Here is a 27,365-nt window from a genome sequence, read left to right as displayed (position 1 = left end):
TTCTGAGGATTTGATGGCTATAAAACGTTTGCATCTGTCACAGCCATATAATAAAGGGAGACTGAAATAGATGGGAATGCAATAAAAAAAAAGAATCACCTGCATATTCCTCTTCTTACAAGTTGTTAATATCACTGAATAAAATAGATCAAGTATTCTACACCAGCATTTACACCTCATTTCTGTATCTGTGTGTATGGGGCAGTGGTGGCATAGCAGGTAAGAAAAAGACACCCATAATCGTAATCCCGAACCGCCAAATTGCCACTGCGAAATGTTATGTCCCCACATGCTGCTCACCAAGGGCGGTGGTCAAAAGCAGAAGACTGTCATTGTGTGTCACCGTGTGCTGTGTTGCAGTGTTTCACAATGACAGGCACTTCACTTTATATCTAATATTCCAATCTCTACACTAAACAGAGAAGAAGCTTTCATTGTAATGTAATATTGACAATAACGCAGACTGTCTTGATTTGAGGCATTTTTGATTACCCAGAATTCCAGATTATCCAAAATCATCACGGAAATTCAACAGACACATATTCAAGCTGCAAGCTGTTTCAGGTCATTGCTATAATTTTATTTGGTGTTATTTTAATTATACTTACAAAAGTAATCTTGGGTATGGTCACACATGGCTACAAGATCGTTGTGCAAATATGACCCCTTGACCTTTAACCCCCAATTTCTCTGCTTTGATACACAGCAAAGTCCAGTCCAGTCCAGCCAGCGAAGGCCACGGAAACATCACAGACACACAAGCGTTTCCATTCCACATCAAACAGTTCATATAAGAATAAACTATATTTAAGGAATTACGAAAATAGACACTTTTTTTTCATTTGTTAAAATACACTCTGAACGTGATGTGCCAGGCAGGTCGTTTAAAAAATAATTATAAAGCCTTGTCATGATTCTCAGGGCGGCCAAAACGGAACAAGACCTGAGCTATGGTCACAGTGAGTGTTTATTTCACATTTTCCTGATCAACATAAAGAACTTTCCTTCACGATATCGAATCGGTTCGAAGATCTACTCATGAGCCCTGGCGATCTCCTCTGCGCAGTTGAGATGATTCGCCAGCTCCCGGATCACCGCGTCCCGGCCGATCTGGTCGTTCCTCCTCTTCTCCACCACCAGGTCCTCCAAGCTCTGGAACTCCAGGACGTGGCTCCTCTTCTCGGCGAGCTGCAGCTTCATCCTGTACGGCTGCTTCCCGATCCGGATCTCCCCGCCGACTTTGAACTCGCGCCGGCCGTACCTGCACCACGCCGCGAAGCACTCCGAGTTCCTCCAGCTCAGGTCGCGGTCCTTGGCGCCGACCTGCTCCACGGCGTTCCGCACCACCGCGTCCGGCCCGAGGGCGCGGAACTTGTACAGATCGTTCACCACGCGGCCCGTCCTGCCCCGGGCGGCGTCGGCCAGGAAGCTGCTCTTGATCTCGGCGCCGTGCAGGTGCACCACCTGGAAGTCGCCCACGTACACGGCCCAGTGCGGACACTTGCCGGCGGCCACGAACTCCAGCAGGTCGCCGGGCTCGCACCGGTTCAGGAGGTTCTCCGGCGCGTGGGTGCCGGCTTCGATCGACCTGGCGCTCCGCTCGTAGATGCACTCGTCCCGGTAGTACAGCGAGCACTCCAGCTCGTCGCGCCGCTCGCAGCGGCTCCCTTCCCCGTCCGCGTCCCCGTCGGTCCCGTCCACGGCGTCGTCCTGCTCGTCGTCCTCGGCGGAGAAGATGTAGGACACGCCGATGCGCGGACCGTCGTCCTCCGGTTCGTAGCCGTTCGGGTCGGCGGTGGGAACTTCCGCGTAACTTAAGTGCGTGAGTTTCTCCACTTGGTTCCCCATGACCCCGCGGCGACGCGCCTCGCACCTGCCGAAAGGCGTGGATCCGCCTCGATCCCCGACCGGGGCGCTTTTAAGGCCGAGACACTTCCACTTTCATGGCTTCGTCGGCGAGAGCTCTGGAGATGTCAGCGTGTCACGCGTCCAGGACGGTCCCCGCAGGTGAGCTACCTGTTCCCTTCCTGGTTGACATCGCGGCCGGAGCGGAAACTCCGCGGCGCCTATCCCGGGTCCTTGTTGGTTTTATAATATAAATGATCTATTTAAAAAAAAGATCGAATCCGCGTAACTGTAATGTAATATGCGCGGCGGGACGTGAGCCCGGTGCCCGTGGCAGCTCCTGCGCTCCACAGTAATAATTACACGGCGCGTCCCCAACTTAAAGGGACAGCGGCCGCCTTTAAAACGCGAGCCGTGGGAGGCGGCGATCCCGAAACTTGTCCCGCGGGACGGAGCCCTCTGGTGAGCGTTTGGGTTTCGTTAAAATTGCGCCTACGTGCATGAGGTAAATATGTCACAGTAAAATAATAAACTGATAAGAAGAAAACAAATGACCTCTGACCTCTATGTGCGGTTCTGCCGATGTTCTGGATGTAGAGTCAACATGCAAAACAGCTTCATTGTCTATGCAGCAACATCGCAGTGCATAGCATCTAATTATCTGTCTGTCTGTCTATCTATTGCAAAGTTAAATTCAAGTCAATCCAAAATTTGCACAAGTCAGAGAGGCGCAAAGTTGTGAATGTGGGAGTTGGGTGTGGAAAGATGAGAAATGCTGGGGGCAGGAAATGCCAGGAGGGAGAAGAGGGCCTGTGATGGGTGGCAAGTGTCCTCCACGGTGCTGTTTGCACAGTGGATGTGCTTCCTTCAGGGTTGGGAGATTGGTGGGGGAGGGACCCCAATCACCCTGGTATGGTACAGCAGAGACCCCACTGTGGTCTGCCAGTAGAATGGTGAGATGATAGTAGCTTCAGCTAAAGCTGGAGTTTCCAGAAACAGTTGTTTACTGAACTTTGCTTTTCTGAAAAAAATAATATTAGTAGAGACGTCCACCGGGTTGGTCACACTTAACTGCCCACTTAATGGGGGCAGGAGGAGCTGCCAGGGTGGGGCTGTCACATCTACCCACCCCCCTCTCCTGCTTTTGTTTCACTTCATGAAACCAACCTGGAGGATAAATTTGTGATCACAAGCCGTCTCCCATCAGATGGACAGAACGAAACGTATCTACCTTAAAGAAAGAAAATCCAGTTCAATGTGATACACAGCAGCACAGCACACGGTGCACACAGTGAAATTTGTCCTCTGCATTTAACCCATCACCCTGAGTGCGCAGTGGGCAGCCATGACAGGCGCCCGGGGAGCAGTGTGTGGGGACGGTGCTTTGCTCAGTGGCACCTCAGTGGCACCTTGGCAGATCGGGATTCGAACCAGCAACCTTCTGATTACGGGGCTGCTTCCTTAACCGCTAGGCCACCACTGCCCCACAGTTGCCAAGACTCAACTTTCAGACAGTTTCACCCGGACGACTGAGAATCTTCACCGACGTTAGTAGAGACGGATATGTAAATACAGATCCAGTTTTTGGTGAGCTCGGTCTAACCTGCATGATTCTTCGTATGGACACACCAGCATCGCTACACGCCGAATCAGTGCCCGCTGTCCTCCCAAGACAGGTGGCCGCCCCCGAGCCGGCCTGTGAAGCCGCAGCCCTGTAACCCGCGCTGCCAAACAGCTGGCCTACCGCTGCCTGTCAGTCACCCTCAGCACACCGGCTCGCCGCCACCGGGAGCGTGCCCCAGGTTTTAATTACCCGCCGCAACAGCTGGCCGGCGCGCCCCTCTCTCTGTTTGTTTATCCCACCAAAGGGAGTCGTGTTGACGGGGCGTCTGCCTGTCACCCCGAGGCACATCACCACCCTCTAAATCACACACGTCCACCCACCTCAGGCAACTTCAAAACCCCGACTGGCCCAACCTCCCAAACCCATAAGACAGTCCGTGAGCCAGTATTCTGATGGCAAAGCCTTTATCTTCGCCATCCAACAGCATGACAGGAATAATTGAACGGTTTCATTTTTTCATGCGTGTTTCATGTACGACTCCCCATGCAGCCGTAATAACAGTGTTCATGACAGGCATTTATTCACAAAAGCATGCTAATTCAAAGATGCTGGAATATTCCATTTGGTCTGGTCATATTTTACTAATAGCACAGTTGCAGAACAGCTTTCTTATCTTAAAGTCCGCACTAAATTCACAGCCGATTAAATTACGAGCTTTCACTCATCCTTCGTGACCTGACATTTCAGAACTTGTGCCTTAAACCACAAGAAATCCCTCTGAGTGTTGGCGCTCAACAAAGGCCAACGTTGTTACTCTTTGCCGTTGATCTGGCTATTCATAATGACACTGTGCCTCTCTGCTGGTGATGTCACGCGGTGGCTTTAGTCATTGCTGGCTGTGCAGTAACCACGATGACTCCACATGACGCATTTTAAGAACTTGTGACTTGAGCACAGCAGCAACAGTAAGGCAGAGGGTCACTGGTAAACAAAATGAAATGTTATGCTGAGCACATTTTCCAAGGAGTGTACTTTTGGCTACGTTTGAAGAATTTTAAGCAGCTAATAGTAAGCCCCTTAAGACCCTTCCCTTTTCCCCGTGGATTTCTAGGGGGACTGCTTTCCGTCAAAGGTGGATTAAAGCTCACGGTCTTTGGACTGTATCTCTTTGTGTCACGCCAGGGAAGCGTACCCATGTAAACCCAACCAAGGCCATGCTGAAGAGAATGGGGCCTGAAACCAGGATGAGATGATCAGAGGCTTCCTGCTCTTTGCTGAGCTGCAGTTGCAGTCGTTTGCCTCTAAGCGGCGCCTGCCTTCTCGTCCCTCTTCTGTGGGACAGTTGGCCTGACTGTAGAATGAATAGCTCGTTTGAGGTTGACCGTAGCGCTGGATGGATGCTTTCTGGTGCGGAAGTGATGCTGCTTTGAGCAGGGAGTCGTATATATAGAGTGACGTTTGGGGAGGAACCCAGCACCCAGTTGAACTGAGTTTAACATCATCAGAACACCCGTATATTTGAGTTTTGATGTTTGAATGCCTGTCAGCACGTTTGGCATTGCCAAGTCGTTAAAAAATTGCCAGAAGAGAGTCCGGCTATGGGTTAGTGTAAGATGAGGATAGGCTCGTGGATAAGAATGCTCTGATGACCCCTAGTGGAACAGATCACTAGTGCAATGGTGCACAAACAGGCCTTCTGTTTTAGCTCACTTCTTACTGTGCTTTACTACATCTCAGCAACATGTTTCAGATATGATTTTTCTTGTAAGTAATGCTGCTCCTGAACCATGCCACAATAAAATTGGAACAATTACTCTGGGATAAATTGAGAGCGCCCAGAATTGGGTCACTGCAGTCCTGACACAATTTAGCCTGATTTAATCTCCAACATTCTGATGGATCCCGAGTTTCTGAGCACAGCGAATTGGGTTTTAGCTTATATACACAACTTAGTAGCATACGTGACATTCAATAAAATTAGCACTTAATTTGCAGAGTTCAGTATTAGAATGTTACATTGAGAAATGGTTACTACGTATCTCAGAGCCTCGGGCAAATTCAAAGAAGCTTGCTTAGGGCTCCTGGTTATGTACAACAAATGTTTCAAGTCTCCTGGTCACATATGAGGGTGGTAGTAGCCTAGTGGGTAACACACTTGCCCATGAACCAGAAGACCCAGGTTCAAATCCCACTTACTACCATTGTGTCCTTGAGCGAGACACTTAACCCTGAGTTGCTCCAGGGGGGGACTGTCCCTGTAACTACTGATTGTAAGTCGCTCTGGAAAAGGGCGTCTGATAAATGCTGCAAATGTATGTAAAGACAACCAGACTCTACAAAACCTAAATTGAGATTAGTTTAAAGGTCACATGGCTATATATCCTTAACATTGAACTGCTGAAATGTCTGTCCTACATTGGTTATATTGTATTCTGGCATATTCCATTAACCCACATATTATGTTACTCCCCAAATACACCCCCAGAATTAGTCATAAAAATAATAGAGATGACAAACATGCTGCTGCGAATTTCCATTAAGCCATAACAGCTGCTCACATGCAGGCTTTTATTAAAGACATTTTTAACTGATTCAATTTATGTTAACTGCCTTAAATTGAGACAAAGAACATATTGTTAATTTTATTTCTGTTTAAAAAAAAAAAAAAAAATTCCCGATCAATCACTAGTATGTACATTTGTATGTCAATTGTTGTAACACATTTGCATATTCTATTTTTGAGAGGTTCTGAGGCTTTTTGATGGCACCAATGGGCTGCAAATGGAAAAAGCGGGACTGTGGGCCTATTTAATTTCCTGACAAAAGAACATCTGCCAGGCTTCCCGTGTCAGCCAAATGTTGTAGAATAAGCAATGCCACCGTACCACTCAACCTGCGTTACCATTGACACTGGAAGTGAGGACGTCTCATTGTATATAAAGCACTGCTCAAGCCTGGAAGACTCTGACCAAAGCTGCATTTTAATAGCAGGACAATGTCCGACCCTGGGTGTGAATTCCATTGACACTACACACAGTACACCTTGAACAGCAACTCGAGTCAGAGAGAGGAGATCCCTTGAGGCAGTTATTTTAAAGGAGCAGGCTCTCACCAAGAGGTAATTACTGCAATTTTTAAGACTCTGTCCCAAAGGACAGTAAATAGTAAGACATTTGACAGTGACTTTAGTCGTTCAGATGCATGCTTTTCAGCTGGCTAAGCTACCAATGCATCTGATGCCATTTTGAATCAGGGAAATCAATAAAATGCCATTACCCGAATACTGCGCAAGGAAACTAACTCATGTCTGCATTTTTCTTCATGCTGGTCTCAAGCCTGCATAAATGGGAAGGGGTTGCATCAGGAAGGAGAAGAATTGTGCAAAGTAGATAGCATAATATTAATTCCAATCATTTATTACAATTTGATAATACTAGTAATTTGGTCATTCTGTTTAAGTACAAATGTATAAAGTAGGTTTTGCTCTCAGGAACGTTTCATTATACATTAGAAAAGTTGAAAGTTACTTCACTCCACTTGACCTCTGCTGAATATGTGTTTGTGGCTAGTCACTATTAGTACTGGCACCCGCACAACTATTATCTAACTTTAAAAACAAGGGCACTATAGGGCATAGCAGGAACGCTAGATGGAGCCGTTCTTTTGTGCATTTTCACTCAGACTATTTTTAGGCTCTCAAAAGCACGATGGAAATGTTATCGGGTGTGCTAGCCATTGGGTTCGACACAACTAAACATTCCCTGAAGTCTGTGGTGAGGTCAAATAGCATGTGTTGCAGTACAACTAAACTTAATTTACTATCCCCTCAAGAAAATATATCAGATGAACATATTCATTCAGTCGCAAATAGAACACGTCCCATGATTCACCTTGCCGTGTGTTTCAGCTGCTCAGCTATATCAACCAGAAGCATCATCACTCTGCTTTGTTTACATGGCTGCCCTGGAAATACAATGCAAGCACCTGGCCCGCTGAGACATGTTATGCAGACCAAGGAAAGCTCATGTGGTGGAAAAAAGAGAGGGAGAGGAGAGTCCCACATGAGTGTGGGAGGGTGTCGCTCTTCCAGGGATAGAGGATCTATTTCTGGGGATGGAATGTACACAGAGGCCTCGTGGAAAGGGCCCTCAACAACAATCAACACACCACATTTCTCTATAAACACCCATCTGCTGCAGTGGACTTAGGGAGCCAGTAAGAAGAAATTACAGGGTTTGTCTACAAACTGTTCTTGAAAATGCTGAAGAGCTATACCTGATTATTTCCTGGATGCATGAAGCACATTGAAACAAGGTAAGATATGCAAATGGGACACACTTTTAGCAGGGTACAAGCGATTCTGCACGTTGAATGAAGGACCGAAACATGAAATTCTACAAAAGTAGCTGGGGCTGCACTGATAGTTGTTTCTCAGAATACCAGAAGCTGTGAAAATCTCATTTAAGAGTAGCTCATTTCAAATTACATCAGAATTATCCCTTGTATGTGGTTTCACAAAAGCAAAGATTACTCATCATTTTAATCTCATAATATTGTGACGAAGGTAGTGTCGATTGATTGTAAAAAGGGAGCTTTAGCAAAGTGCTGTGATATGACAATGATGCATAATAATTGTATAAATTTGTATAGACTGCTCCAGAATGTAGAGTAGATAGATAGATTTCAGACACACACACACACACACACATATATATGTGTGAAAACAAGCTACATTTACAAGTACCAAAGTATCTTAATTTTTTCTGTTTTCAGAATGGATATGCCATTACTTAAAGAATTGCATTATAATGACAAAGAAATAGGATCAATTGTCCTATGGCAACTGAACCACCTCAGAGATGACAAGATTTTAACCTATGTGACCATCTGTTCAACTAGATATTCTCTGCTGCCATAATGTTCTCCTGTCCAGTAGCCCATATTTCCACGCTATGTTCTGTAGCAAATTCCAGGAGCGGAATCAGGTTGATCCTGAAGGGGATCAGTTCAGAGGTCCTCAATGCCATTGCTGACTATGTTCACACAGGCACCATCACTTAGGAGTTGCTGCTGCTGCTGATGCAGGCAGCTTCTATACTGCAGTATGGCCAAATTTTGAAGCCTGCTCAACATTTTTGCAGGCACGGCTAACCTCGAACAACTTCCTGAGCATGAGCCGCCTTGCAGAAATCATGAACTGTCCGAGCCTATGTCAGAAAGGCAAGGAGCTGGCCACATCAGAGGGCTTCTGTAATCTTTCTCTACCTGAGTTGATAGGCTATTCAGAGGTTGACTACCTTTGTGTGTTTGAGATGCTCCTGACCTGGATCCAGCATAATCCATTTGTCCGAAGTTCCCCACATCCACAACCTGTTTTTTCACAGTGCAACTCCGGCACGAGCACCCAGCTTTCCTCTTCCAGTTCATAGCCAGGGACCCACTGGTGCAGTCGTCCCAGATATTATTTAGTCTGTGCACTTAATGCTATTCTCTGTAGGAGTTCACTGTCCCAACAAGCTCAAGTTTCTATGGTCTTCACCATGGTGACATACCTATTGTTAGATGCTAGTGCTGGTTAGTGGCTGCAAGAACAGCAGACAGACCTCCCGGGAGACACTGCTCTTTGACTAGAAGAACCAGAACCAAACTGCCAACCTGCCTGTACCAAGCCTCCTCTGTCTGCATGCACAGTATCCTGTATGCACTGGGTGGCCTTGTGGTGAGCACCACTGGGGCAGCACACCAAGCACTTATGTCTACACCCTGTCCCTCAAGACCAATCAGTGGAGGAAAGCCAAGCCCATGCTGGTACCATGTTTCACCCACCACAGTGTCTCTTACCTGCACTTTATCTTTGTTCTGGGTGACATGACAGCAGATAAGCAGCTCTCTAGTGGACTGTATTGTATCGCTACAATGTTCAACCAATGGGAGGCCATGGCCCCAAATCCTACTGCAGTCCTGCACCCAGCTCTGGCAGCCATCAACCAACGGATCTACTTTGGAGGTTGGTATGTAAAGCAGAATCCAGTTAGAATGATTCAGGTAATACAAGGAACACTGTCAACTGAGTGAGTAATAAAGCAGATTTATGCCATTTCAATCTCCGGCTCCAGGAATTGATAACAAAATTTATATTGTTAGAGGTAAAACATGGTTTTAATTTATTTAATTGCTCAAACACATGTTTTCCCACTCTGTCCTACAGGATACAAAAGAAGAATTATAGCATATGACATCAAAGCCAACAGGTTTGTAAAATGTGTGAACATGAAGGAGAGGAGAATGCACCATTCTGCTACTGTAATAAACACCAAGCTCTACATGACTGGGGGGCGCTATCTCAACAACCAGGAAATTGTTAAGGACAATGATGGCTGTGAATGTTATGACCCAAGGACAGACAAATAGACCTCAGTGGGGTCACTACCATTATCTGACCATGGCTCGGTACCCTTGACCTCTGTCTCCAATAAACTTTTCCCTTCTTGAACAAGTTTTCTTTTTTTTTTACAGGGAGGCCGTTACTATTGCCTTTGTGAATGACAGAGGTATTCAGTTCAATTCAGTCTGTATAACACCTTTTACAATGCCCATTGTTATAAAGAGTGTGCCTGAAACAAAGAGCTTTACCTTTGAGATGATCAAAGACTCTATTGGAGAATATATCCTCCACAGGCTTATACCAGTCATACACTTTAACAAATCAGCATTAAGACAATAAAAATGTTGTTAGTTTCTTCATTGCCCTATCTGTTCAAATTTACTCAAAAGCAAATCCTTGTTGTTCATGATACAAGAAGATTACAGGTGCCAGCAGGAGCATTTACCTCCTTTGTGCATGTCAATGCTAATATATTTTCAGTAATTTGGGATTTCTATCTTATTGCATGCATTTCTCAACTACTTTTATGTATGAAGAATAGTCAGTGAGAACCTTTACAATTCACTCGACTACTTTGTATTACTGTATATTCAACACATTCCACCAGGATCTAAATCTATGCCTTCAGAAGTGCTCATGTTTCATTAACAAATAAGATAAATTACTTCAGCATTGCTGTTAATTTAGCAGGCACAGACACAACTTAACAAGAAGACACGTACTTGTCTGTGATGACAACATGAGTTATTTGCTCTCAGTGTGCCTCATATTCTTGTTTCCTCAGCTCCTGATTTCATGCCACTTTCTCATTATGTGAGATCTGCCATTGACACAGTGTTGTGTTGTAATGATGCTTTACATTAAAGTTATTAAAGTTAATGTTTCAAATTCAAAACAATATTTAATATTTTCAGAAATGGCATTAACACCATCCAAAAGGCACCCGTAAGAAATTAATTCTATACACAGCTTAAATTTGATTAGCAAAGCAGCTCATGGTCAGAAAGTGGGATTCTGAGAATGACAGTTGCAAATATTACCAAGGAGGTGTTGTCTCATCTCAGCAGAAATTGGAGGGGGGGTTCTATGGGGGGTTCTGTATGTGCACACATGACACTGGGAACTACATAGAAAGATAAAAATGGAACCCATTAGGTTTCAGCATGTTATAATATACATACACACACACACACACACACACACATATACATTAAATTGCTTTGTGCATTTACTTTTCATAATGGAAATATTAATGTTAACCATTTATTAAGAAGTGATTATAATGTTTGAGATCGTTGATGCCCTGCCTCATTAATTAATTGCTTACAGAGATCTTCCATTTGACATTTATGAATGCTCTTGTCCCTGAGTATAATTCCAATAAAACCTAGACATTCCATGTCAAAGGTTGCCAAGCATGATGCTAATGTGTCTCACAGGATTTAGAAGCTATAGGTATTCTCAAGTTATTCTGGGAAACAAACAAGAGAGAACATTATACTGTAAGAATCATGTGATCACGGTGAATAGGAGATGGGACAGCTCAAAATGTAAACTGAAACCAGGTTAGCAGATCTGACTGCCCAGCATGTCAATTTTGCTGGCTAACTTCAGTAAATGATGAAACCAGTGGAAGATGGACAGCAGCAGGTGTTGGCAAAAGAGACTGTGTTGTGATAAAAGCTGTCATCTGACAGTGACAACAAAACAGTCAGAAAGCTTCAATGCATTTATTTCCTTTGTTATTTTGGCAAATTAACAAGCAGGACTGCCCGGTAATTAATTAACTGCATACAGTATGCATAGATGGCACAAAAATGGGTCATGTTACCTAGTTAATTGTTGTTGATGTTACCTTTCAAATCATGAAAATCATTCATCTGGTACAGTGGTGCTTTTGGATTTTCATTCTCTGGTAATATGCATATTGGAAGCATAAACCACATGTATGTCTAGGAAATCCCCTCATAGGACCTTGCCCACAAGCCAAACACCAGGCATAGCATGGGAAAAGATATTTTTGGATAAGAACAAATGTCACATGTTCTCTCTAGCAAGAATTTTAATGCTAATACGTGCCTCCTGCTGTGAGGAGATAACGGGTTAGATATATATATATATTTGTTTCTTTGTTTGTTTTTATTTAGAAATAGGATTTTCTTTTAATTTTTGCCCTGCTGCTGTTTTTGAAAACCTTTAATTTTTACAAAAGAACTTAGATTTTAGTCACTTGTTTTATACCAGCCAGTATTTCAAAGTCAAATCTAAAACTTTTCATCTAAAATTGTTGTCTTACAAGCCCACAAATGAGTAATTCATTTTGTTAGTATTACATTCCAGCTCTACATCTTTGCTTTCTTTTAACTTATTAAAGTGACATATGCCTTTGTTTACATGCTTTCCATAGCTTGGTGTACCCAATGACCTTTAATACCAAGTAGACAGTGTACAGTCTAGATGTTCCGATATTCAGGCAAAGCACAGGCACCTGCTTCAACACACTCTGCACGAGGAGTCATGACAGAGGGCAGCAGCCGCAGCAAATGCTGGAGACCTCCTGAAGAAACTTGTGTGACTGTGACTCAGAGTCAGAACCTCATAACATCGTATAGAGAGAAATTCAAAGATGATTTAAGGTTTCATTATTTGATAGTGTTCTACATCTGCCACAGTTTCAGAGTGTGCATATGTGTAACAAAGAAAGAAAGAATGAAAGACTACAATTCAGTATTCTTATGATAAAATCCAATTTGAAATATTTCTATGTTCATCATCCCCACACAGTAAATATATGTAAATATAATACATTCAGGGTGTACATGAATCTAATATGGTAAAAATATAATAGAGGGTGAGTAATACAAATTTTATATGTACAGATATGTACAAATATGTGTCCCCTATGAGATGTACCTCATCCTGCACATGAAACTGTCACTAACTAAATCTGTCTTGGTTTTAGTACCATCTCACCATTCTCCACAACTCAAGAGATAAAGGGACAGACTTTGGCTAATTACCAAGAAAAGTCTCCTGAACAGCTCTTAGATGACCACTGACTCCCAAGACAATGATCTAATCAACCCGTGTACTGATGGGATTAAATAAAACATGTCCTCTTAACTGTGTTGTATGTCTGCATGACTGTGTTTTAACATAAGTCCTGATTAGATAATACAGTGGTCTTTCATGGTCTTTATGCAGATTACATTTTGACCTTTCAGCAGTTGGGTGTTACTATTAGTGAATTAGTTGTTTGAAAGGGAGTTGATTTAACAGCTTCAAGCAGAAGCAGAATAAACAAACAGACATTGTCCTCTGCCTCACTTCCTATTTCTATTTTTAAAAAATTGATTTGTCTTCTCTTACTTTATGCTTCGTGAAATAGATGCTATGTAACTTTTGAGCTTCATAAATACATTACATTAAAATATTGAGAAATATAATTATATTGCCATTATGCTTACTTGGTTTGGATCACATCTAACCCCTTCAATACAGAAATATTTTCCTTTATTCAAATGTATCATGTATTTACTATGTGTCTCTCAGATGACAATCACCGAATGTTTTCTAATAATATTCAATTTAGAAGATTTTAGAATATTCTTAGTTAGTCATGTTTTTTTTTTTATCATTGTTCTAAATGTTATATGAGAGATAAAGTTAAAGAATGCCACCTCAATCTTAGTGATGGAAGTGCAGATGAACAGTTGCCTGTACCAATGAGGGGTCATGTTTCTGAAGACATTTTGCAATACTGAAGAAGATGATAAACAAACCCACGTGTTGGAGGCCGCTTTCCAAAAGGGGCGGGGCCGAGCGCACTTCCGGATTCTCGGGCTGCGAATATAAACTCTGCTGCGCACTTTCAGCATCAGAGCACTCGCTATAGGTTGCGGGGACACGGAGAGACCCCGAGAAAGCGCACATCCCGTGGAACCCGCCTCGTGTGCATTTCACTCGCGTGTCCTTTGTCTCTATTTGCCGCGCAGGGTTCGGAAAATGCCGTTTCTTGGACAGGACTGGCGCTCACCTGGCCAAAGATGGGTTAAAACTGAAGAGGGCTGGAAGAAGTCGACGAAAGACGAGCGAAATAACATCGTTTCCGAAATGAAGAGGTCAGTGGTCGAGGAACGTCGTGCCTGTGCGGTGCTTTCTCTGCAGGCGCCTGCAGAAGCGACGGGCTTGTGGCAGACGTAGTTTACCTGAGCACTCCAAAAAAAATCCCAGAGTCTCTCTGCACCGAGGGATCCTTTTAATAATTCTGCCCTGTTTCAAACTGTAAAGCAAGGTCGACTTGTTTAAAAGAACAGGCGACGGCATGCAGTACAGGGATGTGCCGGTTTCAGGTTACAGTTTTTGGGGGCCATTGTTTATAATATTATTACACATATTTTTAACATTCTTATTGTACTACCATACTATCCCAGTAGGGACTATACTCATCATCAATTCAGTCAATTTTTTAAAAATAATTTCTAACTCCCCAGAATAGACACCCATTGCCTTAGTCTGTGATCTCAGTTCTTGATGGAACTTCAAGAACAGTTGTGTAATATTTGATTGTTAATAAATGCATCTGTTGTGTAGCTTTTGCCAAGAAGAGGAATACTACAAAGAAAACCTGATATTGAACATGGGTTATGATGTGGCTGCAAAGAAGAGGAAGAAGGACCTGCTGAACAATAACACAAAGATTCCTTGTGAGTACTGGGAGAAATTTGTAGAGGAACCATGACCGGGGTTTGCACATTTTCATGTTCTTGTGTTTATGCCTTGAAGATTTTCACAGAGACCAGTGGATCTACGTCCATAAAGGAAGCACGAAAGAGGTAATTGATGGAGAGGTGTTGTTTCTACTGGGTGCACATTCTGCTTGATTTGGGTAGTAACTTCCGCTTGTACGTTCCCTCTAGCGTCATGGCTACTGCACCCTCGGCGAGGCCTTCAACCGCTTGGATTTCTGCAGCGCCATCAAGGACACCAGGCGCTTTAATTATGTTGTGAGGGTGAGTTTGTGACCACTAGCCAGGGGACGTTTTTAACCAACACGGACTCTAAAGGGAGAGGGTTCAGTTCAGTGTCTGGGTGTGTAGTTCTCAGGGTTCCCCTTATCACCACACTCCAGACAAGAGGCCCATTTGAGATGTGCTGAGGCGGATGTGTGTGTGTGTGTGTGTGTTTTTGTTGCTGTCATTTTGTCCAGAAGAACTTTAATAATCTGAAAGGCATGGGTCCCAGTATTCCCAGTTGAGAATTGTTTGCAGTAAATGCTTTGCATGCATTTGTTTCACAGGAAAGGGTCATTGCTTGCTAATAATGGATCAGTCTGGTTTTATGGGGGTGGGGTCGGGGGTTTGCTGCTGTCAGCCAGTGTCCCTACAGAGACTGAAACCAGACCGGGAAGTCAAATGACTGCCTCATAGCCAGCCACCCAATTTTGTGCCTATTACTTAACCTGCAGACGAAAAGCTGGAAGCATTTGCTGTTGCTTTGTTAATGCACCCCTTCACTGGCGTATTTCTGTTTTGGCAGCCTGGAGAGACGTTGCGGTCATGCTTGTATTTAATTAGGATTTTAATGTTGACACCAAGTTGAGTCGGGGTCAGACTGAGAGAAATGTGTTTGCAGTCACCATGCTGTGAACCTTAAGGAGGAACCTTCTGTTCCACTTGACATTGGAGGTGTTTAATGTGCACACGATACACACTCCGCTGTCAGCTGTGCGGAGCACACGGTGTTCTCAGTTACGGGGATCAGGTTTTAACAGCAGTTGAAAAACATCACCATGATGCAGCAGAAGGCTGCGGTCTTTAGAGAGCTCAACAGCGATGGCTGCTAGCTTGACCTTTTTATTGCACCGCAACTGTCATAGGCTCCCATAACAAACAATCGTGGTGCGTTTAGCTCATCTGGCTACTTTTCCGACTGCATAATACTCCGAGGTAAATGTGGGTCACAGGGAGTAGAGCAAAGAAACACCTTACATAAAGTGAGAGGACAGGGGCATGTACTTGTGAATGGTACTGGCGGGCGTTCTGTGGTGTTTATATGAGCAACTTGGCATTCTGTCAGCGTGGCAATACAACTGGGAAGATGACTTGCACATGATGGAAATCGACGGGGAACAAGCCAAGTTGGTGCTTCCTATCTAAGCAAAGGTCTAGGAGACATGATGTCCTGCCCCGAGGACACGTGAACGTGGGGGGAGTGCTAGAGAAAAGGAGATTGTGAGGAAGTTGAAGGTGGGTGAGTGGAGGGGTGGGAGAGGTGGCATGGTGACTAATAATGCTCACATGCTTCGGGGTTGAGTGGGGTGGGTCACGTTCCATGATGTCAGTGGCCCAGCAGGAGCGTGCCAGACGTGCGACTCGGCCTGTCCTGCTGTACCAGAAGTTATCGCAAAAACCCTGCCACAGCTGACATCATGAGCTTTCTAGAAGAAATGAGCACTTGATCTGTCACCCCTTTGTCCTCTCTCTGTTTTTTTTTTTTTTACAGAATTGTAAAAGACCGACTTGTCTATTGTATTTGATTTTAACATGAAATAATGAGTGCTGCTGAGCACAGCCTGACATGCAAACCTAGAGGATCGGAGATCTGGTTTCGTCTCTGATGAGTCTTTGTTTTGAAGGGACCCTGTCCAAAGAGGAACATAACACAGTAAATAATGAGGGAACACAGAGTCTGAAGTCTGGCTGCATCTAAAATTTATGTATCTTGCTCTAGCTCCTGGAGTTGATTGCCAAGTCTCAACTGCCATCTCTGAGCGGAGTGGCGCAGAAGAACTATATGAACATCTTGGAAAGAGTTGTGCTGAAAGGTATGCATCTTAACATTTTGCAATTTTTTTTTTACATTTTTTTTTTGTCCAGGAGGTTGTAATTACTGAGGGAGATAATTTCCCCATGTCATACAAACTTTACATATGATCCGTTTTCCTTTCATTGTGGACCTCAAGCTTTCAAATGGATAATTTCTTGTGTGTGTGGCTGTCACAATAAATGAAGTCATCGGTACCATGGATGAAGAGCAAGTCATTCAGTGTTGCATGGCCACTCACATAGCTGGCATATTTCAGAAAAGCTTGCAGGGGAAGGAGCGACAGGACTTTGAGAGCAAACAGGACTCTCTGGAGTATTGTAAACCAAGTTCTCTTTTAGCTAAACAACACGATAGGTTGTTAGGGGAAAGTTTTTAAAGCGCACTTGAAGAGCACGCCTATAAGATGTTTTTGGATTTCCAATGTGTTCTCAGGAACTTGTAGGTTCAGTTCCATTTTGCTGATTTTCAGTGTGTTGTTCTATATATTGTGGAGTTGTACATTTTAAGTAGATTTTTATGTGGCACTTGTTAATGGAGGTTCCGTATTTGTTGCTTTCTTACAGTTTTTGAGGATCAGCAGAACATCCGTCAAATCAAGGAGCTTCTCCAGACTCTCTACGTGTCTCTCTGCAGCCTTGTTCAAGACATGGGCAAGTCAGTGCTGGTGGGGAACATCAACATCTGGGTTCATCGCATGGAGAACATCCTCCAGTGGCAGCAGCAGCTGGACAACATTCAGATAAACAGGGTGGGTATTTTGTTAAATGTTTTTTTTGTCTGTTTCTTGATTTCATGCGGCCTAACCATTTGCTTATTGATTGGGTTTAAATGCACAATTTAAATGCTATCCCAGAGAGTGGCAGTCAGAAAGAGACGGAATTAGAATAAATTATTACTTTTACTCCCCCACAGCCAACCTCGACCGGAATGACGCTGACCGACTTGCCGACAAGCCTACAGCTTGAAATCATGCAACGCCTTTCAGATGGACGAGACCTGGTTAGCCTTGGGCAAGTGTGTCCTGACCTCAGAGATCTGGCTGAGGACCGTCTGCTGTGGAAGAATCTTTGCCAGTACCACTTCACAGATCGACAGGTACCACTTTCAACTTAAATAACCTTTATGACGGCAGAAAATAATTTTCAACTAATTATTCAGTTGGTTGAAGCTTCATGTAATCCAGATGTCCACAGCAGAGTTAAGAAACAGTCCCACAAAAGCTGTGGATATTTGATATCTGTGGATACTGTAAGCAGTGATACCATCTTGGCACCATTCAGTTTAAAACCACTGGAATGTTTTAACAGTTGTAGGCAGTTGTAAAGCTGATAACTCAAAACAGTGACTTTTTAATTTAGCTTTTTGTTGCACTTGGATGGATGAAAAATGCCTTTTTTGATTTTTATCACACCATGCAGATCCGAAAACGTTTGATGATGTCAGACAAAGGCCATTTGGAGTGGAAGAAGATGTACTTCAAGTTGTGCAGGTCCTACCCTCACAAGGAGCAATACAGCGACACGCTGCAGTTCTGCACACACTGCCACATTCTGTTCTGGAAGGTGAGAAAATTATCAAAGATAATTATTTGCTAGCTAGTATTTAGTTTTTTTGCATTTCCACTTAAAAGTAGTGTTGAACATCTGCATGGCACATACATAAATGATGTAGAAGTGAAATAATACTTAGGAAATTTAACATAGATGTCTGTTTTATTTCTGTCCAGGACACAAACCACCCTTGCACAGCCAACAATACAGAGAGCTGCTGTGTGCCAGTGTCTCCACAGGGTTTCATAAATCTTTTCAAGTTTTGAAGGAATCTTTCACTACCGGCTGCAGCCTGTACATAGTGTTAATAGTGCAATAGGTTCCTGAATGTTGTTCAAGGAAGGGAAATGGATTGTACAAATCATGTTGTCCATGGGAGATCATGTGACTGAAACAGAAAGGAAAAATATGTTGCACTGGGAAAACAGACGTATGTCTGTATACAGTGTGAATGGACACTGGAAAATCTTCCATCGTTTTCCCACTGTCCAGAGATCAGTCCTGTTAACATGACACACTTTCAATGTTGACTTGGGTGGGATTGGGTTTGGACTTATATATTTTAGTAAATTGTAATAAATCGCAGGCCGTAACATTGGGTTGAGAGAATTGTAAGAATTTATCTTGTAAGATAAAAGCATGTTTGGGTGTAAATGTGTTTACCAAAGTTTCCTGGTGTGCAATACTTTTCTAAGTGACTTTTTCACTTTTATATATTTGATATTTCTTATGCTGTGTATAAGTATGTATATTTCCGGGTACAGCAAAGTTCCTGAGTGAATGGTTTTTATTTCAGTGCCTTTAACACTTCTGACTGACTGTAAGAGGCCTTAGTAGCAAGTTGGTGTCTAAAATGTCACAAAATGCTATTTTAGAAACTTTATTTGGTCATACTTTGAACATTTTCATGCTTCAAATGTTTATTGTGGCCATTTGCACGAAGAAATGTCTACCTACAATTACTTTTATGGTTTCAAACTGATTATGTTTGGCTTATGATGTTGCAGTGGCCATAATAGGAATTGCCTGGCAGATGTCCAGATTTCCCATGAATCACAGGAAGAGATATTACTGAAGAGTGACATGGGTGTTGTATGTTCTTTAATAAGTTATGAAAAATAAAATGCCTCAGTTGAATTTTTGTGTGAGTCTACATGCTTTAAAGCGAACTGGGCCTTTTTGGTAATATCTAGTAAACAATTTACTGTCACTATCTAATTATTTGAATATGCAGAAGTGGCCCAATTAAAATATAAATGTTCTTTAGTAACATGCAAGCCTTGTTCATAATAATATTAATTCGTTTATTTCAATGTTTCAGTGACATTATTCTGCCCCCTGCTGGTGGACAGAACTTACCGAAAGGTCAACTCTGTTCCAGAAAAATCCTTTGAATTTTTAAATATAAAGATAAAGTTACAGCACCAGCCACAATTAGAAGAGCTTAACATTGACAAGGCAATACAATGTAAGTTCATTCTTTACTGTAAACGTGCTATTAGATTTACTGTACAATTTCAAGAAGCAGACTTTGAAAAATTACATTGCAAACTATTACAGTTTTACAAAATAAATATGATTATTATAATAAATCTCAGTGCACATGAATGACAAAATAATAAAATACAATTACACAAAGTGCTTAAATAATTTAACATAAGTAAACACAAGAAACTGTAATTATAACTTGCATTCATTTGCATTAATTGCGTTAATACTGTGCATTGTATAAAAATACTACAATGATGGACTGGCAAGAGGAAGCCTAGCTGCCATGTGACATAGTACTGTGCAAAAGTTTTAGGCAGAAGCGAAACTAAATACAGTAAAACAGCAATTGAGACAAAGTGTAAAACACAAATTATACTGATTAAATAGTGAACATGGAAATACTTTGATTTGAGAAAAACTGTTGATCTCTAGAGATCTGCTACAAGAACTGGAGGTTGGTCTCTCCCACAAGTAAAAGTCTACAGATGGAAAACTATATTGTATATTGCTGCATAGTGAAAAATAGGATAGCGGAATATTTCAGGTAAATCAATGGTTGTCACGATAAAACTGTTTCTTAGATAAACAGTGGTTTTGTTCTCCGTTGTCTATATTGTGCCTAAGACTTTCATGCAGTCCTATATGCATAACTAAAGCATCATATTACATACATTCTAGAGTATCAGCACCTATTGGCCATCATTTGGTCAAAACGGCCATTGAACTTTAGCCCAAAATAAAGAATATGGTCAATATACAATGTAGTGCTAAGCATGGTTTTAAGAGTTTTGGGCCTTCAGTGTAGCAGCAGTGTGTTCACACACATTTATTCTGAATACAACAAGCTAGTGTAGACTTTGCAAATAATTGAGTATACAACAGCAACAACATTTCTGTTGCATAAATAACTGACAATGTAACATGATTATGTCCCTATGTGAGTTGAATCTGCATGTATAAGTACTAAAAACATAACTAATGCCATTCAGTCATCACAGAGCAAAGGTTTCTCTTTTTAAAGCATAAACAAGTAACCATAGAATGTATTGCTTCTCTAACTGAGGATTTCATTCTCTCTCTAGGATTTTTTTTCTACCTTCGGACTATCTAGGTTTGTTCTAATCATGTACTTTATGGTGCCAAATGTCATAATTGTAGAGTAAGGAACATAATTCCTCACATCAACAATTGTTCCTCAGGAACAATTCCTCTTGATACAAACATCCTCATCTCTGAAGAGCTACCTCATTACAGTCCATGTGCTCCATACCTGTCAAGTTTTCTTGTATCTGTAAAGAGATTAATTTCATATGGTCCAAATAACTTATTAAACAAAACTCAGAATTTATATAATTCATACACACACAGTTCTATATCAGGGTTCTTACACATTTTTACAAAAGAATTTCTATTACTTCGCAATTACTTTTCATTTACTCTAAGTCACATTTTCATGACAATATGTTTGCTGAAATTTCTGTGCAAATGTGAAGAGAAAAAAGTCAGAGCCGAGTAAAATGGTACAATGGCCTCTATTATCTTACGACATAGATCATCATCTGTAATTCTGTTGCAATTCTGTTGCAATTCTGTTTTAAAATGAGGCATGCATCTGCGGAGGTGCTGGAATATGAACCACATGACGTGGTTCACTACGTAAAGCTAGGAAAGACACTATAGACATGTGCCGGTTTTAAATGTTGTAGTTGTAAAAATAGAAAAACGTTTCTCATGCAGTATTATGGGAACTATGTACTTTGACACAACGAGTCGAACCTTTTGGGTCATTTAGAAATGTCATTGACCCCCCCCCAAAAAAGATGGATTTCAATAGAAAAGCATACACCCAAATTAAAAACTCATTGGCAAAGTCTGAAATAAGAATGTACACATCTGCTGATGCAACAGATACTGGTATGAATTTGCCCAGTTTTATTGCTTCTTTAATCAGCTGCAGTAAGATCATATACTAAGAGTTTTATAATAATCAATGAAGCATTTAAAGTGGTAGACTTGGGTTAACAAACACATTGTGTTCCATTAAATACTAATAAGGTTCCTCTCTATATGTATGCAAATATTCCATCATTAACAGACATATCCAGCCACCAAAGTAATTTACAACATTAACTGGAGTTTTGACTCATTTGATGTCTTTTAATTGACCAAAAAATAAAAACAAGGCCTTTTCTGACTCTAAACTTTTTAATAGTAGTGTAGATAGATAGATGTTATTCTCATTGTTATTACAGAGAACATGTAACAACACTACATGCTATAGAATAAACCAGAAGGTTTTACCTCTGTGTGCTGGTCACATAAATGTAACATTCTCCCTTTCAGAGTTTTGAATAATCCATTCTATAGCATCCCATCCCTGCATCAAAATACACATGCAATGTATAATTAGAGGTGGGTGTAAATATCATAATAAAATGGGTTCCAATAGGAACCAATGCCCTAAACATCAGCAGTACTCTGCTTACCATGGAAAACCAAAATACATCAAATACATAACCCTAATCCTAAAATAAATGGTCCCTAATAATCTGTCATTATGAGCAAACAGTAGATAAACTATCAGGTCTTTGTTTGAAACAAATATACAGTACCTTTCTGGCATTAGCCGACATGGTGAGAGCCATCAGTCCCTCCAGGTAGCTGCTTAAACTTACACCTTTCACTGTTATAATCGCCTCTTGGGTCAGAACAGTACTACATGTGAGACAGGAAAAAAAATACCAACATGCACATTTTCACAAAACCATAATAGCTAACAGCAGAAAAATAAAAGTCATTTATAAAAGACTTTCTCTGCTCACATTTCAGGGTTTTCTGGGTGAGGTCTGTACACCAGTCGCTCATCAACAGACACTAAATTTGTAAGTGTTATCTGAAAATATGCAGCAGTTTGTTAAATACATTTAAGTAGTCAGTTCTTCATTTAAGAAATTATGGCTAGCAATTCAGACTTTTTTTTATAACAATGTTATTATAAATTGCATAAATATGCCAAATAAATATGTTATAAACAAAATGACAAAACAAACTTACATTTGTTGAGCTAAGTTCCATTTTCTTTTCATCTGGATCCACTATAGAGTGTTCTTTCACATAAGTAATGGTCCGACTGGTCCCCAAAATCTGCAGCAAGGAGGAGTAAACAGCATTTGCTCACATTTATTGTGACAAATAATAAATGGGCTGGAATAAGCATTCTTCAATGCCAATGATGTCCTTCACAGGCTAATATTTACTGAGTGCAGTTTTCCAATGTACATAAAAGAACAATCCAAAAACTTTAAGTACATTTAAAACTTGCACTAAGTAATTATTTTATTAATTTAAGTATGATCAAATGATAACTGTAATCAGTATGTTAAGCATCATTTTAGAGTCTTTAGCCATCTTGACAGGATAATGAGAGATAAATTCCATATATAATCAATGAAGCTTTTAAAGTCATTACAAAGCAAAGGTTTCTCATTTTAAAGCATAAGCAATTAACCACAAAATGTATTGATTCTCTGAGAATTACATTCTCTCTCTATAATTTTTTTCTACCTCTAGGTTTGTTCTGATCATGTACTTTATGATGCCAAATGTCACATGACATCAGCCTTCATAACTGTCATCCGAACTGTACAACAGTGATGATTAAATCCCAGCGGTTCAAGGGAGACACATTCATAAATGTCTCCAAAGATTGGAGCTTGTCTGAGACTGGCATGCCATTTCTTCACAAATCTCACCGCTCGGACAATGGATGGAAGGCCCCACTCGGTGCTCAGGAGCCTGTGGCTGTGGAGACGACCGTGTGTGTCCAGAGTTCTGTCCAACACGTCAACCCCAACCACACTAGGGTTCATGGGATTGGGGTACTTCCTCATGGCAGCTTTGATGACAGTTTCCCATGGGTAACTGTGCAGAAAACAACATTATCGACCTATTAAGCTTTGGTTACAGCTCCTATACACAACACACCTAAAAGTAAATCAAGATGCTATAATGTAGCCTACAGTCATTTTGGAGCATTAGTCGCTGTATCATTTTACAAACTCTACTCATCATCTCATTCATTCTGGTAGTGGAGCTTCACCTTAGGCCTTTGGCTCATTCAGCATCGCAGTTAAATTTCACTACACATCACCGCAACCTAAAAAAAGCACCTATTGTGTTCAGAACTAGCTTTCCAAAAGCCCACCAGAGCCGAATGCACTGCACGTCCACACGACTGACCTTGCACATGTCCAACAGCACGGCCAGTTGGACAGTTTCAGGCTACATTTCGAAATGAATTCCGCACGCCTTACAATTGAATCTGCAACGCTCCTCTCTTGCTAGGAAGCAGCGGCGTTAAACGCGTTGTTTACTGACCAACCTGAATATATGTTCCGTACTCCAAATCTTCATTACGCAAGTCAAAGTCCAGCTTTGCTAGACGCGAATCGCCACAATTGATTCATTTCAGTGGTCAAGACCGTTCGTGCAGAAAAACCTCCGGCCGCTTCAATGTCGGAAACACCCACAAACAAGCGAGGGAGGGAGGGCGAGAGAGAGAGAGAGAGAGAGCAACCAACAGATGGCGCGCGTCGCACCTTTCCCCCTTCCAAGGCAATTCAAAGTACCGTTGAATGAATATATGAACGCGTCTTGTATAACGTTATTGAGTTTAAATCGACTTATTTATTGAGCTTTTAACTGGACTCCCCCGTCCTTTTACTTTCGCTGACGACGACCTCGGCCTTCAATCGACGTCATCAGGAAATTTCTCTGCGGGAAAGTACGCGGCTTAGTGCGCATGCGCGAGACCACAGGACCTCCAGTGCGGCGGCATCTGCTTCAAAATGCATAGTTTGTTACACGAATCCGTACAATAGTTCATGACAAATGGACGGTACCTTGGCTGCTTCGCCCGGTGAGTACGTTTCATGAAAATAAACGAAAATAAACGTAACTGAGGTTTATCAACCACACACGTGGAAGCTTTTGAAAACGTTTCTTCACGAAAAAGTTGTTGCTGCTGCTATGTTGGGCCAGATGCTGGCACAGTGTAACCAATATTTACAGGATCACTGATCACAGACGAAAGAATCCGCGGAGGTTTTCATTCGTGATGTTCTTCCGTGTTGTCACGTGCTACAAATGACGTACCTGATTGGTTAAACTCTTTTTATAGGGAAAATAAGTTTATGCATAAAATTACAAATAGCCTGATGCTAGATTTAAAAAGAGGTTGAAACACTGCATTTAAAACCTTATTTAACTGTGTGTAGTATGGGTAGCATGGAGCTTTAGATTATCATCATTTTCAGCCAGTGTTTCATTCAAACTGGATTTTAAACAATCCCCAACCTTCTGATTACTGGGCCTCGAGGTTGCTGTTTCGAATCCCGATCTGCCAAGGTGCCACTGAGCAAAGTACTGTCCCCACACACTGCTCCCCACTGCTCACCAAGGGTGATGGGTTAAATGCAGAGGACACAATTTGTGTTGTGCACCGTGCAGTGTATCACAATAACAGTCACTTCACTTTCACTTCATTAGTGGTCCTCAGGCGGGTCTTTTAATATGTAATTTTATTTTTACTGTGGTGTTTACTGTATTTCTCCACATTTACACTGTGCCACAATGATTTGCTGATTTCACTTTTGTTTTAGAAAAGAGATTACGAGGGCACTTGAACATTCTAAGCAAATACATGCCACCTTGGTTGCTGGAACATATGAGCAACTACCTGTTAGACACTCGTACCATCACTAAACATGAGCTTCAAGTGATCCACTCGCAAACCCTGGACTCACAGAAAGTCACTCAGCTGGTGCAGATTGTCCTACGGAAAGGTCAAGGAGCTTCTCATCGGTTCTACAAGTGTCTGAGAGAATGTTCCCCCATTTTTTACAGTATGCTGACAGGGCCTTCAGGTAGGTCTCTTTAAAATGTGATTCTGTTGTGTTTTCCAATTTACCAGCATTCAATTAATACATATATTTTTTTATCCAGGGTTGACTGCTGAGACCATTTCACAATTGGAAGAGCTTAGTGTTTCAGGTGAAGGTACGAATGTGTTAGTAACATTTAAAACTGTGCCTTATGTGTGACAGCACATCAGAACCAACTTCCCATTTTCACCCAACTTTTAACAGAGAGGCAGCATACAACTCCATCTTATGTCATACAAATTAGTAACTCTACCGTGAGTAACTGCATCTTTGGGAGCAACAACGACCAGCACGTTGTCACAGAGAACAAACCTCGACATGCTGAGGATTCACAATTATGCGAGCCTGGTGAGGAGAAATGCTTTATTCCTTTTTGCATATAATGCAATGTTTTGACAAGGTCCTTATGCAAACATATTCTTTCCCTATGTTTGCTTCTTTTTACATGGACAGGGGTTGGATCAGAGAACGGCCTGATAGTTGACAAGCTGTTGGAAACAGCGGCTTCAGAAGGGTCTAGACGTATCCAAGTGGATTATTCTCATGTAGAGCATGTAATCATTGGTAACAACAATATAATGGATGTAGAGGTAATACAAGATGAAGACTGGCAAGAGGAAGAAGAATCTGAAGAAACATGTTAATGCTTCACCCAGAGACAGGACTTGACATGATTAAAAGGTGCCAAAACCTTTAATCACAGGCTAAGATTATGGTGAAAATTAAAGTCAATCTCATTAAAATATCTGCTAGTGCATGGTATGTACGTCAGTATCTGCATTCTGTTCAAGTGAAATGTGCCACTTGTAAATTATACATTCAGTTTGTAATAAGATACCACAGAAAATTGTATTTATTTTGTTTAACATTTAGTTTTATTGAAATAATTTTTATGTATTTATACTATGTTGTAGTATATAGTATGTTTGTTTGTATATACTATATAGTATGTTTGTTTAAACTGTGGCAGTTTGGGATTCGCTGCTTTCAAGGGAGAACTGGTCAAGAAAGCAGATTAAAATACTAATAAACAAATATAAGAAATAAATAAATAAAACAAACCAAGAAACCTTTAAAAATTTTACGCACACAAAAGGGCAACAGCATGAAATTTTAAAATGCATGTATATTTATATGTATATATATATACACACACGTTTAGAATATAATTTTAAATTTGGTTAGAAACTCACGTCAGCACGATGTTTATATTAGTAGTTTTTGGTATTTTTATTGCATTTACACAATATCACCTATTGTCAATAGGCATCACAAGGGTATGATAGCAGGAGCACAACTTCAACTGAATCTGCCTCATCAAACGGAAAAAAAATCTTTATAAGAGATATATTTTAAAGTCTAACACCCAGTGATGTTTAAATCACCAAGCTGAACCATTTTTTTATGTGTTCTGTCAGTGCTCTGATTAATACAACGATATGGTTTTGTTCTTTATGTCTTGTATGTTCAGAATCAATAAATAGCTTCTAAACACACATCTGTTGTTTCAGTGTAGAGCTGTCTTTTCCTCTCAGTTGGGTGTTTAAATAAGTTTTAAATAAAGGTTTAAAGGTAAGAAAAATGTATTTAAATAATAAACTGTATTGGCATGTGCAGTGGGTCATTTGTGCTTTAGATTTCTATCCTGTGTTTTTCAGTCCTGGAGTTATTCCAGAAGGTACAAATTCTAGGTTTATCAGAAAATGTACTAATGACTTGTTTTGAACATATATAACACGGTTCTTCGTATGGGTGATTTC

General features: G+C 41.4%; 5 protein-coding genes across 8 annotated transcripts; 3 read left to right on the top strand and 2 right to left on the bottom strand.

Moving 5' to 3' along the window:
- Window positions 1-558: 558 nt before the first annotated feature.
- Window positions 559-2,207, bottom strand: lratd2b (LRAT domain containing 2b). Its single transcript, XM_028981748.1, has one exon. The coding sequence runs from the start codon at window positions 1,846-1,848 to the stop codon at window positions 1,033-1,035; it is 816 nt and encodes a 271-aa protein (XP_028837581.1). The 5' UTR covers window positions 1,849-2,207; the 3' UTR covers window positions 559-1,032.
- On the top strand, window positions 1,847-12,724 carry LOC114789939 (kelch-like protein 38). The gene is given in 10 exon segments (XM_074933626.1): window positions 1,847-2,007; window positions 8,183-8,305; window positions 8,307-8,400; window positions 8,402-8,519; window positions 8,522-8,766; window positions 8,769-8,862; window positions 8,865-9,048; window positions 9,050-9,141; window positions 9,144-9,416; window positions 9,618-12,724. Coding segments are annotated over 10 exon segments (1,587 nt in total). The 3' UTR covers window positions 9,821-12,724.
- Window positions 12,725-13,648: 924 nt separating this feature from the next.
- Window positions 13,649-19,309, top strand: fbxo32 (F-box protein 32). The gene is made up of 9 exons (XM_028980252.1): window positions 13,649-13,915; window positions 14,388-14,500; window positions 14,580-14,629; window positions 14,714-14,806; window positions 16,527-16,620; window positions 17,186-17,370; window positions 17,535-17,717; window positions 18,041-18,184; window positions 18,349-19,309. The coding sequence occupies exons 1-9, from the start codon at window positions 13,800-13,802 to the stop codon at window positions 18,436-18,438; spliced, it is 1,068 nt and encodes a 355-aa protein (XP_028836085.1). The 5' UTR covers window positions 13,649-13,799; the 3' UTR covers window positions 18,439-19,309.
- Window positions 19,310-19,455: 146 nt separating this feature from the next.
- On the bottom strand, window positions 19,456-24,786 carry prelid3a (PRELI domain containing 3A). Of its 3 annotated transcripts, none has more exons than XM_028980257.1 (7): window positions 24,565-24,786; window positions 23,416-23,584; window positions 22,718-22,807; window positions 22,486-22,556; window positions 22,276-22,378; window positions 21,965-22,040; window positions 19,456-20,952 (listed from the first exon to the last, which is right to left on the bottom strand). In XM_028980257.1, exons 1-6 carry the CDS (start codon window positions 24,594-24,596, stop codon window positions 21,978-21,980), a joined length of 528 nt encoding a protein of 175 aa, XP_028836090.1. In that variant the 5' UTR covers window positions 24,597-24,786; the 3' UTR covers window positions 19,456-20,952; window positions 21,965-21,977. The 3 variants fall into 3 exon arrangements, with proteins under 3 accessions (XP_028836090.1, XP_028836089.1, XP_028836091.1); XM_028980256.1 differs by lacking the exon at window positions 24,565-24,786 and adding an exon at window positions 24,045-24,224; XM_028980258.1 differs by lacking the exon at window positions 24,565-24,786 and adding an exon at window positions 23,903-24,042.
- LOC114790301 (uncharacterized) lies at window positions 24,246-27,101 on the top strand. 2 transcript variants are annotated; one of them, XM_028980254.1, is made up of 5 exons: window positions 24,246-24,581; window positions 25,324-25,587; window positions 25,667-25,714; window positions 25,810-25,953; window positions 26,059-27,101. In XM_028980254.1, exons 1-5 carry the CDS (start codon window positions 24,554-24,556, stop codon window positions 26,247-26,249), a joined length of 675 nt encoding a protein of 224 aa, XP_028836087.1. In that variant the 5' UTR covers window positions 24,246-24,553; the 3' UTR covers window positions 26,250-27,101. The 2 variants fall into 2 exon arrangements, with proteins under 2 accessions (XP_028836087.1, XP_028836086.1); XM_028980253.1 differs by having other exon boundaries at window positions 25,667-25,720.
- The last annotated feature ends 264 nt before the right edge of the window (window positions 27,102-27,365 follow it).

This window comes from Denticeps clupeoides, chromosome 5, assembly GCF_900700375.1.
Source record: "Denticeps clupeoides chromosome 5, fDenClu1.1, whole genome shotgun sequence".
In the NCBI taxonomy this organism is placed as follows: Eukaryota; Metazoa; Chordata; class Actinopteri; order Clupeiformes; family Denticipitidae; genus Denticeps; species Denticeps clupeoides.
The sequence above is the reverse complement of the archived record's forward strand: the minus strand, read 5'-3'. Positions and strand labels throughout refer to the sequence as shown.